Source organism: Drosophila teissieri, chromosome 3R, assembly GCF_016746235.2.
Source record: "Drosophila teissieri strain GT53w chromosome 3R, Prin_Dtei_1.1, whole genome shotgun sequence".
Classification (NCBI taxonomy): Eukaryota; Metazoa; Arthropoda; class Insecta; order Diptera; family Drosophilidae; genus Drosophila; species Drosophila teissieri.
This window is the reverse complement of record NC_053032.1, coordinates 9,956,230-9,968,451: the sequence shown is the minus strand read 5'-3', so window position 1 is coordinate 9,968,451 and position 12,222 is coordinate 9,956,230. Positions and strand designations below refer to the sequence as shown.

Below are 12,222 nucleotides of genomic sequence, written 5' to 3'. Positions count from 1 at the left end.
TATAGCATAATTCTCCATGCATTGTGTCCCTACTTTATGGCTGTCCTGCAGCTTTATCCTGTTGCTCGGGCTTATCTTGATTTCAATTGTTGCTGCCCGAGACATGAGCTCGCTGGTGTTTCTTACTTATACTTTAAGCAGACGAAATTAAGACATGAAAATAAAATTGATTACTTTGTATGTGGCATCGTAAAACTATAGGAAGTTTAAGATACTTAATACTGAGAATGGGTACATAACATCGAATATATTTTAGTTGTTGTGCCCTATTATTTTTGTTGCTAAAATAAGGTATATTTTTCATTTTTTTCAGTATTTCAACTGGCCACATTCCTCTCTATATATTTTATTCGATTCAACCAATACCTAGGCTAGTTCATTGTAAAAGATGTCTTCACATCCTTCCCCTTCCGATAGCGATTCTTTGTTCATTTGAATTTCCATAAATGTCCCTGCCAATCCTTGTAATTCCCTTAATCCAACACTCCCATCCAATTATAAGTGCATTCGTAAACAAATATCTGTGGGTGTCATCTTCCAACTCAAAAGAGCAAACGACTTCCTTCCGATCATGCAAATTTGCTGAAATGAAAATTCTAAAGGTAGTAGACCTGTTCGCAACCTTTCTGAACCTGTAACCGATAGTTTCCTGGGAAAATCTCTGACCCGCCCGTTGTAATTTGCCGAAATCCATGATCCCCTAATGATTGGAGTTTGCCAAAGACACAAAAACTTCCGGTTTGGCAAAAAATGAAGAAAAAGGAAATAGGAAGCGAACGATTCCGATTTGGATCGTCGGACAAAAGATGCGTAGGTACCGAGTGAAAAACTCGGTGTACCTGTCACTACCATCGACAGATGCGTTCCAAGGATCCGGAGAGGCTCGTTGTAAGGATGCGGAAGCAAGGGCCGCGGTTCTGGCTGCCAGAACGAAAACAAATCCAGAAAAATAAGAATGAGAATGCGAAAAACAGAAATCTGAAAGCGGAAATAACAGCAGTCCCGATTCCAGCCTCCGATTCCAGTTGTGTGCAACAGTTGTGCCTGCACTCCCGAAATCACAACTGTTCCCGGCCTGTTTTTGAATTTATTTCCATTTTTACTGCTCCCATCCAGCATGTCGGTATGGTTTTTTATTTTCTTTCGAGTCCGGCATGTGCGAAGAGCATTAAGCATGGCTCAAAGGAGGATGCTGCGGTTTGATAATGTCAAACATGTGTCCGCCAAGCCGCTGTGCATGCCTAATGAGGACGGTCCCTGATGCACCGCCGATGGCTGGGAATATGCTAAGTCCTAACGGCAATCGAACCTGCCGACATGTGGGAAGATTTCGATTCTGATTGAATGTGTGCAGGAGGGCAAATAGCTAGAGGTAATCACAGAAAGGTGGCGGCATCAGACAACTGTTGGAATTTCTTATTTCTTAGATAAATATAGAGCAAGAAAACCATGTAAAACATTTTGCTTGGCTTAAAATAAATAAATGTAGAGAAGTACGCGGGAAAGGGGGACACATGGATAGTCCATCAAATGGAATAAAGTTTGGGATGATGAGGAACTATATTCGTAGTAAATAAGCATTCATTCCTAGCGAAGACTTGTGTATTTGACGAACATCCATAATAAAAGATATCCAATGACTTCCACTAATCGAAGAGCTGACTCACGGCAATGGCCAGCGCCACTTTAGAGCGATTTGCATTCCCATCACAATCTGGCCATTTGCATTTGGCCAAAACCGCACGAAAATGGAGCAGTTCAGGCCATTGAAATGCCCGATGCGAATTTATTGCGCCAAAAACCCCAACTGCATGCCTGATTAAACTCGAGTACCGAAATTAAATGTATCAAGCCCACAGATGGTATCAAATTATGCACAGCGAATAAATATAAATTGATGAATTTAATGTGCCATATTTTGTCGCAATCAAATTAGTATACAAAGGCAGCAACGAGTCATCCGCTTCGAGGCTGGGAAGCGATCCTGCGACAGGGCGTGATTATTGCCTTTTAATGAACAAATTAAAAATCAATGCCCGAGCGACCAATGATAACACGTACATTGTACTTAAATTAAACAAATCCACCAAATTTGTTGGGGCCGAGTGGAGTACGGTGGGTAAGGGTAAGGGAAGTGGGCGGCTATGGGGAGTGCGGAGTCCATAAAGAACTGTCGATCGAACACCGATCGTGAGAATGGAAATGGCGACAATGTCGAATGCCGCCGTCTTCGCCTGCCTCCTGAACCCCATAAATCTTCATAAGCTTGTCACGTTTCCAGTGCAACAGCTACTCGTAAATATCTACTGGCTAACCAGGCTGACGAAGCTCTTCTTCCAAAATACAATCAAAATAAAATAAATAAAATGGCATTCCAGGTGCATTGCCAAGGACGAAGCTCAAATGCCCTTTGAAAGAGAGAAAATAGTTTATTTAAGAACAAATCAGAAAACAAAAGTGCGTATTTAACAACCAAAACAACGAGTTTACAATCTGCACACAGTATGAACATCTATATTTTGGTTAGTTTGTTATATTGTTTTTTTTATTTATATATATATATATTTTTTTTTTGGAAAATACTGAGTTCGAAGGGTATTCAGAATTGGGACTGCTCGCCGGCTTAACAATTATTTTGACATCAAATAGCCGCACGCCCGAATCGGACGGGAGTTTTGGAGCTGAAGACGAGCTCCCGGTCTGAGCCCAAAACCCGGGTCTCCCGCTCGTCTCCCTGATCGTAATGGTAGTGGAGAAGGTAATGGTAATGGTAATGGTAATAATGGTAATGGTAATGGTGACAATCGCCCGCCCCAGCACAACCGAGTTCGTGAGTGCGATGGTGGTGCTTTGTGGCTTGGTGGGTTGGTAGCTTGGTAGCTTGGTGACACGTACGCAGCTCCTTTTCTTGGCCAAGATGCTTTCTGGACTACCGTTTTTAGCGGCTGGGATTGACTCTGATTTGGCAGTCGGTACACGTGTGTGTGTGAGCCAAGGTAGCCGCCGTCTGCGTCTCGCCTCCTCAATTTGTGGCAACGTTCAATGAAATTCGGTCGTAAAAGTTGTTGTTTATCGTTGATGTTTTGCATTTCGGAAATGTTTAAGCCACTTAGAGGGTGGAGAGGGGAATTGGGTGTAATGAGTGTAGGAGTTCAACAACTTTTCTTGGCATTTTGAGTTTTGGTCGTTTTTAAGGGGTTTTTTAAAAATATAGCTAACTTTAAAGTAATATATTTGGTGTAATTAAAGCTACTAAGAACATAGACTTTTAAATAAATAACATTTATTGTTATTACACACAACTTGGCATGGTAATATTCTTGATAAATAAATATGTATTTGCGCATTGTATTTACAATTTGTTTCCTAAGAACTCAATTTCTTCATTTGCCCCAACCTAATTCTCACCGAAGATTTCGCTAACGAGTCTATAACTTTCCTATGTCCCCCCTTTGATGTCTGCGTGAGTGGGGAAACTTTCCCAGGCGCAAAACTAAAAAAAGTCGTCCCTCACCAACTATCGCGGCTCAAATGCTGACAGGCCCAGTTAGCAGTAGAAGCGAATTGGTAAGCCAAACAAATGCCGACACTGACGGACCACTCATCCGCGATTGACATCTTCATCATAAATAAAAGTGAAAAAGTGAAAAACCTGCTGCTACAGTTTTCCCGGAGATCTCAATCTGAATGTGGCAAGTGAATGCCAATCAAGGAGACAAACAAACAAACTAGTTGGGGCCGCAATCATAACAATAACAATGCCATTGACATTACAATTACGATGATGGCCAGTACACTTGGCCTAATGAAGACATCGTGTCCGAGGGGAGGACCCGGCGTAATTACACCAAAATATTGCGCCTGTCCGCTAATGGGCCGGGCAAATAATCCGTACGAGAAGGAGCTCCTTCAGATTTTCAACGTGACGCATACTTAATTATCGCTGGTTGGCGTGGCACGCCTGCCTCGTTTTGGCTAGGTGTTAACAAATTCATTTCACTCGGCAAACTGGGCAATCTCGGAAACTGTAACTGGTTTGCCACACAGCTCCATCACGTAGAGCCCGGCCCCAGAGCCTCCATCATCGCCCGATGTTACACTTCACGGTGGCTATACATGGCTTGCCACATGGCTTTTTAATCTTGAGGCGGAGGGGCGGCAACATTATTTGCATGCTGATTAGCCTTCAATGTCAGTTGCCAGTGAGACGGACATGTTGCACCTCACTTTCCCATGGGCCCCTCTCCATGAGACTCACTTTACTTCTCTATCCATCGCCTGCTCCAGTTTTCAACACTTTTGATGTGCCTGTTAATTGATTTAGAGTGCCAGTGCGGGCAACTCCATCTGAGTCCCCATCTCCATCTCTATCTCCATCTCGATGGAGATCCATGTTGGGACTATGATTATAGAGCGCCACTTGCTTGTTATGGCCAACTTGGGCTCTGGCCACTGTAATGACTCTCAGACTACGCTGCTGCCGGTAATTGTTGGCCATTTTGCTCTACGTGCTGTCTCATGGGGGGTTCCCCTGCGCAGCCGCTCGCAAATGTTTGCTCAATCGTGCAGAAATGACAACTTTATTAGCAGGTGGTGGGCGGCAACGACAACCACATTTAGATTGGCGACTTATCGAAGAAAAATTGAAAGGTGTCCATTTTTGTGAATATGTATGTTCAGTTTGCAAGGGTATTATTAAATAATTCAAAACTGAATTAAGCTGTTATGTGATTCAAAGAATAAAACATTAGAACGGAAAACTAATTGACAGTAAGAAATAGACATTTTCAATTAACCTAAGAACACTTTTCCATCATAGAAATGGTTCTTTGAAGTTTAATGTTTTGGGAAATTTATAGGAGTTCCTAGGGAAATCCACTTCAATGCCAAGAACACCTTGAGGGCTTACTCTATCCACAGCGACTACTCTCGTTACAGCGATTTCCTATCGAGGTTTCCCCTGCAAATGCAGAGCCATGTGCTGGAATTTTCCTTCATTGCATCGAGCATTCCGCGAAAACAAAAATCACTCCAAGTCTTCGGAGGGTCAGTGGAACACCTTGCCGGGCATCGAATTCGGTCCGCCACCTTTTTTACGCTCGACGGGAATCAGAGACATGTGCAAGAGCAACAGATTGCCAAGGGGATTTCGGTGTTTCAATATTCGAGTAGGTAGTAGGGATGTGCAACAAATGAAACCAATCTCTGAGGGCTGGCAGTTGGTGGTCGCAGCAGGTACTTGGATAGAACCGGAGGATCAGCAGCATCCTGAGTGCAACAGGCTGCACTAGCCCAAATGGATGGATTTTTCCTTTTTTTAACATTCAGGAGAGATTTACTTTTGTTCTGTTCCTGACCTGGCAGCTGCTCTGGGTTTCCTCCAAAATGGTGGCAATCACAACACAGCCAGACCATGTATCCTTTTTCTAGACAAGGATCTGTTGGCTATGGTATCTGCGTTGATGATTAAAATCGGTCTGCTGCCTTGCCAATTTTTATAGAAATCTTTATTCCAACCATGCTCTGACCAAGGTGTGATTTTCAGAGAATTCTCAGAGTTGGCCAACAGCCAACGATTTAAAAGCGTTCAAATAATGTCAATGCCCATTGGCGATTTCCATCGATTTTGTCTAGTTTGATTATTGCTTATTTGTATTCGTAGCTGGATTCTTTATACGATTTTTATGCAAAACCGCCCATGTCTTATGGGCTAATGAGCAGTGGCAATGGTTAATAGGAATATCGAACTGTCGCTTTTTTCCTTCTTAATTTCTTTGGGTAGACTAATTTTCCAGAATATAATGCAAATTTCTTAAACCCCTTAGAACAGTAGACTGAATTCGTTTAAAAGAGTAGAACACATACATATATAGGATCAGGATCACTAACCGAATGATCTGGTCATGTCCGTCCGTCCGTTGACACACCTACTCTAACCAAGAGAAACGGCTGAGTTTCTTCATTTTATTTGTGAAGCCAACTTTAATCGATGTATTAAAAACATTTTGGACACGCTGTCGAGACAAAACTAATTTTTCCCTCGCAATACCCTTGACTTAGTCACGGATATTTAATAGTCCGGAAACTCATGCTGTTTAAGACTAAATTTATCTGAAACACAATAGTTGTCGCATATTCAGAAACATATATTTCCCAATAACATTTTCTGACACAGTATTGAACTAATCCCATCCCCTATTTTTTAATCCTGAAACGCAAATTTGCGTTGCATTGTAGGATATCATTAATAGAAATGTATTTTCTTACCATAAACCATTTTGGAGAAGATATCTTCCAACTTTACAATATATCTGAAAAGGCAAAGTAGAATTGAAATATTTAATAAAAGTCATTGTTTATTCAACTTGTAATGTGAATATGAGCTATATTCCTAAAATGCAATGAAACACGACAAAAAGCAATCATACTTTAAATTCCCCATTTTTCATAAACTTTTTAATACCTCTGTTTTAAAGAGGGTTTCTGCCCGCCTTAACTCAACCCTACCATAATATTTAATCGACATTAAGAAAATTATACGCATTCAAAGAGAGCGTGGCGAAACATTATTTTAAGGAGCAGCTTAAGTTTTACTGCTTTTATTTATCGTGTGGAATGTTTGTGGCATGTTGTCGCTCGTTCATGCCACACACGAAAAACTGCAAAAAATTAAAGCAAGTACGAAAAAATGGGAAGCAGACGCGAAATGAAGCCTGATGGTCACCGGCTGCCCAGAAAAAAGGATTTGGTTTTATTTTACTGTGCCTTTGTTTTGCCTTTTGGGCCGCGAAGCCAATCAAAATCTGGTCAGCAGCAGCAGGTTGAAAGTTGATTTTGGGTTTTGGGGCATGCATAAATAAATGATCAGCGTGCAGCGATCGGTTTTTAATTACACAGACTGCAGTTGACATTCTGGATGCCCGGGCATGTGGGCATATGGCACGCGTTGGGGCATAGACAGATACAAAAAAGGTGGAAAACCAAAAACCGAGGACAGTGAGAGTTTGTTGACACTGGAGCCAGCTGCTCTGACTAAATGTTTGAACAGCTTAAAGTTTGCCGAGCTACTGTGTGTTAACATTGCTCAACATGCCACAAAGGACACACATTTCCGTATAAATGTGAGTATTTCCTTTGTGGTATCTTGTCCCCCCTGAAAACAAGCCAAGAAGTCAAAGGAAAAGGAAATCATTCTGTTTCTTATTCGCATTGGCATTTCTTACTTCCACCCCAAACTGTGACGACTACTGTGTCCTTTGTCCTGCTCCGAGTTATTTTTTTCTTCTTTTGACTGACATATTTCATACAATTGCTTGGCATTGTGTTGATTTTCCATGGCTGTTAAATTGATGGATTGCTGTGCGACTTTTGACACCACACACAATTGCAATTCCCCCTGCTGTTGCAGTCGCCATGGAGGAAACTCCTCAAGGATCTCCGTGGAAATTCTTAAGCAAGCATGCATAATGCCAGTGACGAATGCCACTAGTCTTTTGGGTCTGGGGCTCGTGTCTCCGCTGAACTGACATTTACTACTTTTTTGGTGATTTTTAGGAGACATTTTTATGGATATCACATTCGGATTGCGCTAAAGAGGAACGTATTCAGGATTTGGGGATAAAGCTGCCAATCCAAATTAAGAAATTCGACTAGGTTCCGATTTCAAGCGATAGAATTGATTTACGACAAGCTCATTAAAATAAATCATTTTTCTTATATATTTTAATATAAAATGTTATTAAGATTTGTAGGTTCCAAATTGTATTTTGTAGAGTATTTAAAGAAACATTTTGTATTTTTAACACGAAGTTTAGTGTATCTATTTTGCGCATTATTTTATATATCTTTGTTTAAAATGTATATTTTGTGTATTAGAAAAATTCCAATTCATCTAGCAAGCTCTATTTTCTGGTTCAGAAGAAGTGTTAGAGCAGTTTATTTTTATTGGGCTTCTTAAATAACATCTGGCAATCGTCAAGCCAACCCTTTATTCTTAGATGCACGTGATTCACTTCGAACCAAGAACGAGGCCAATACAGATGTATCTATTACCTCCGAGAAGTTGCGAGTTGCTCCGAGAATCAGCTGACGCAGAGGGATGTGGCGAGACGGAAAGCGGGAGACAGAGGAAGACGGAGGGAGACGGAGTCCAGAAAGCGGACGCAGCCACTTGAGAAATCCACCTGCACGACTGGAAACGATCTGCGATCTCCGGCGATATACCACACCATGCAGACTTATACCCCTCGGATCTGCTGCTGAGTTGCCTGCAGTTTTCATTTTGGCTGCGTGGTTCTCCAGTTGGCGCTGCTTTAGCTGCTGTTTCTACTCGAGCAAACTGCAGATTACCCAAGTTGAGCCCTTAAGTGTGTTCCATATCAGGTTTATCATTCGCTGTCATTGTCGCCGTGGCTCCGAGACAAGCATACGCTTCACTGACCCAACGACCGAACGGATTAAATATATCATTTTGGTTTCCTCTTTAATGAAAGGGTTGAGCTGAATTTCGATGGCCAGTTGGCTGGAAGCTCTCGGCTAACACCTGAAAATTGCAGCTTACCGAAAAATAAATATAATATAAAACGGAAACTTTGTTTCGGGGACAACGCACATTACACACTAAATATGCTTTATGAAGAAAGCCAAGGCATAAATATGGCCAAGGGGTTGGTAATATAGCCGAGCGTAATGATTGATATTGAGGAAGTTGCCTTGCGGTTATATTACAAAATATCCTTTTACACTGCAAGTAATAATTTGGTACAAAGCAAATGCGATTAATTTTTTACATAAAATACATATTACAGAATCAGATCGGATTCTAGATGTAACAAAAAATATAGATTCAAAATATAATAAACATAACAATTATAAACAAGGTATAAGCAATATTAATATATGTAAATATAACATTTCAATTCGTAAATAAGAATTCTTTAATAATAGTATATATATGTAATATGTATATACAAATTTTATTATATTAAAAACATATCGAACTTTCTCGCAGCTTTATTCATATGCGAGTCTTGGGCTAATAAAGTGCTTAGCAAAAATTGTAACAATTAAGAAAAAGGAGGAAGCGTTACAGGGTGTTCCTAAATGGGAAAAAAGTAGGCTGTAATTTAAATTATACAAAAAAATATAAAAATATTTAGAAATCGATATAGTAGGAAGATTATTAAAATGAGGATTACTTGGCGAACGTTTCCCAAATTGCTGATTGTGGTGCCATTGCTGCATTTTTATCTGGCCCACTGTGTTAAGGCAGAATCTGAAGACCACAAGCGTCGTAAAGAATCGGGTAGGTTAATAAATTATTTTTAAGATAATTGAAATGTAAAATCAAAGTGATTGCTTTGTCAGAGCAACCCAATGTGCAGAATGTGAACATCGCCTGGCTGATGAAGCAGGGGAAGTTGCGAAAGACATAAAGGACAGCCTATACGGAAGTTTGTTGGCGAGGAAGTAAATGCACACAAATTACCCCAAGCCAAAAACTTATCGACAAGCCTCGCTCGAACTGAAACGGAAGCAGAAAGTCAAGGTGCAAAACCAAAAATCATTACACCTGTTCACGAACACAGCGAAAGATATGAGGGAAAGATGTGAGTGTAGAAAGCGTAGAAATCGAATGGACTGCGGAGAAGTGATGTGGGGCACGCCAAGTTGAAAATTTAACGCTCGTAGTTCATCCGCAAGGGTTGAAGAAGTTCTTCTCGGGGTTGGGGTTTTATTGTTTTGTATTTTTGGATATATTTTTTCGGGGAAAACTGGTCACGGTTCATGCTCACCGCTTTCTGTTGCGTGTGGCAGGCGACACAAATGCGAAGCAAACTAAATTTAACTGTCTTGATATCAGAAATTAATAAACTTAATGAGCGGCCAGCGACGGATAGACATCTGCAACAGGTTCCAAGCTTGTTGCAGCTGCATTAGCTCGCCTCGGAATGGATTTGCACGAAATTGCATTTTAATTGTTTTTTTTTTAACTTCATTTTTAGCCACTCGATATTATCCACTGATGGTAGTTGGCATTAGCACTTCTTTAGCAGCTGCCTTTCTTTCGAAATCGGAGAAAGGGGTCTTAAGAACGGGTTCTGTTCGTAGGTACTAATTAAACATGTTCTGACCATTTTTTATAATTCATTATCTATTCATCAACATTTTAAGCACAAAAAAGGGTTAAAATTAGTCATTTGGGGCAGATGCAAAGGCAGCTGAAAGAGTTTTCTTTGCTAATATATACAATTAAACTAAAACAGTGTGAGAATATCAGAAGGTGTGAGTATCAACACCTTTGTTTATAAGAAATGTTTACAGTTTAAAGATTATTTTTAAACGCAAACATTTGCTTTTTAAGTTAATACGAAATAGACTCCAGGTAACTTAACCAGGTCATTGGATAATGTGGTTAATTAAGATGTTTGCATATAATTATTTTAATTTATGGTAATCCTTTAGTGCATTCTTGCTACCCTCAACTAAAGTAAGAAAGTATAATTTGCATAAATACATATTAAGTTGGCGTTATAGAATAGGGTAAAACACAGTTATGAAATTAAATAGCAAATTAAGCTATGCATCCCTTACAGTCAACTGTCAGGAACAGGTCCATTCAAAAAGTTTCTCATGGGAAGGTAAGCGTCAAGATCCTTTAAGATATCCACCCCTTTTGAGCTTGAGTATATATCTTGTATGCCTTATCAGCCGCAAACTCGTATTCCCCGCTTTTATCAACTTCATTACGCAATGTTCGCATAATTATCTGCCGGGGGGAAAACTCACTCAGCAACAAAAGACCTAAGCCACAAACCTTCTTTTTCGATTCGAAGAGGGTAATTTTATGGCATTCGGATATTACTTAATCATACATTTGACTGGTTGCTTTATGCAGAGCACCTTGCACCGATCACGGAGGAAATTGAAATGACAGTTGAGTTTATGACGCCGCGGAGGGGCAGTTGAGATGCGAATACGAATGCGTATTTTTGGCAATGCGTCAGTTGCAATTGCAGCAGATCCAGCAGATGATGTGAAAAGGAGGGATGGGGATCGGATCTGAACGATGACAACCTGCAACTGTCAAAATGTCCGACAGTGGCAAAAACTGTCAGCGCATGGCGGCGGCTGGGCGAATGTGACGCCATATAAAATCCATAAATTATGAAAGCTGAAGGGCGGACAGAGGAGTCCACCTCCCGGTGTCGGTGGCATTGGCAGTTGCATAATGTATTCTAAGGATGCCAAAAAGGAGTGAAGACAAACCGGTTGCAACTCCATCAGATTACGTCCTTAGGGACTCACTCGATTGCCTGTATTTGGCGTTGATTGATTTAGCTAGTGGCAAAAACACTGCGGCTACCTCTTGCCTCCTCTTTCTTAATGAATTAATTAATGAAGGCCATAATTAAATTTGCACTTTGTTATTCGGCCTGCTTTTGCATGTGCTAATTTATGAGTTTTTAATTATTTTTGCAATTAATGTTGTTTCTTGCAACAGCATTATAATTATTTCCTGGCAACAGGATCAACAGGATATGCTGCTCATTTGTCAGCTGAGAAGTGTTAAATCGAGACCCCAAAAAACTGCTTCCTTCATCTAAGGAGGGGTACAAAAAACGAAAGACTCAGGCAACGAACTTTCAGTTTGGGGCGCCAAAATTTAATATTTTTTCATGTTCCTTTTTTTGCAGCTGCGTCTCTTGTTTTTTCTTTCGTAATTAAAAAGCGTTTTTTCGGATGCTCGGCAATAGAGCTCCGGCTCTGGCATCAAGTGCATTGTTCCAACTTCCAACTACCATAAAGGAAAATTGTCATTTCGAAAACTCAATTGTTTGGAAATGCTTTTCGTGCAGGTACTCGTGTTTTAGTGCGTAGATCTTTTCTCTTGGCCTCCATAACCAATTTTTTTGGGGGTGAAAACAACAGAGATCTTCTTTCCACTATGGTTTTTGTGCGATGTTGCTTTGCTGCAGGTGGACAGCTCATAATGTTCTCAGGCCGAAGTGAATGGCTCTTGTTTGGTACAGTTATAAAACAGTTTAGATTTTCCTTTCTTCAGTTTCTTTTTTGCGAAACGTGGGAACTGAATTCTGCAACACTATTCAAAGTTGATGAATGGGTCTCAGCGCCAAATAAAAACGAAGCAAAACTGGAACTATCGATGAACAAGGGTTGGTTACGGCAATTAACATTTTATAGGGCCTAAAGTCAGACATA

The 12,222-nt window shown here is 40.5% G+C and overlaps 1 protein-coding gene across 1 annotated transcript; it reads left to right on the top strand.

Annotated features, from left to right (window-relative positions):
• Positions 1-9,106: 9,106 nt before the first annotated feature.
• On the top strand, positions 9,107-9,971 carry LOC122621539. Its single transcript, XM_043799436.1, has 2 exons — positions 9,107-9,304; positions 9,367-9,971. The coding sequence occupies exons 1-2, from the start codon at positions 9,187-9,189 to the stop codon at positions 9,432-9,434; spliced, it is 186 nt and encodes a 61-aa protein (XP_043655371.1). The 5' UTR covers positions 9,107-9,186; the 3' UTR covers positions 9,435-9,971.
• Positions 9,972-12,222: the final 2,251 nt, after the last annotated feature.

What these genes read in the sequence shown, in the direction of transcription:
- LOC122621539 (XM_043799436.1), top strand. Translation starts at nt 9,187, where the DNA reads ATGAGGATTACTTGGCGAACGTTTCCCAAATTGCTGATTGTGGTGCCA. An exon ending in CAAGCGTCGTAAAGAATCGG is followed by an intron (nt 9,305 to 9,366) that starts GTAGGTTAATAA and finishes TTGCTTTGTCAG; the next exon opens with AGCAACCCAATGTGCAGAAT.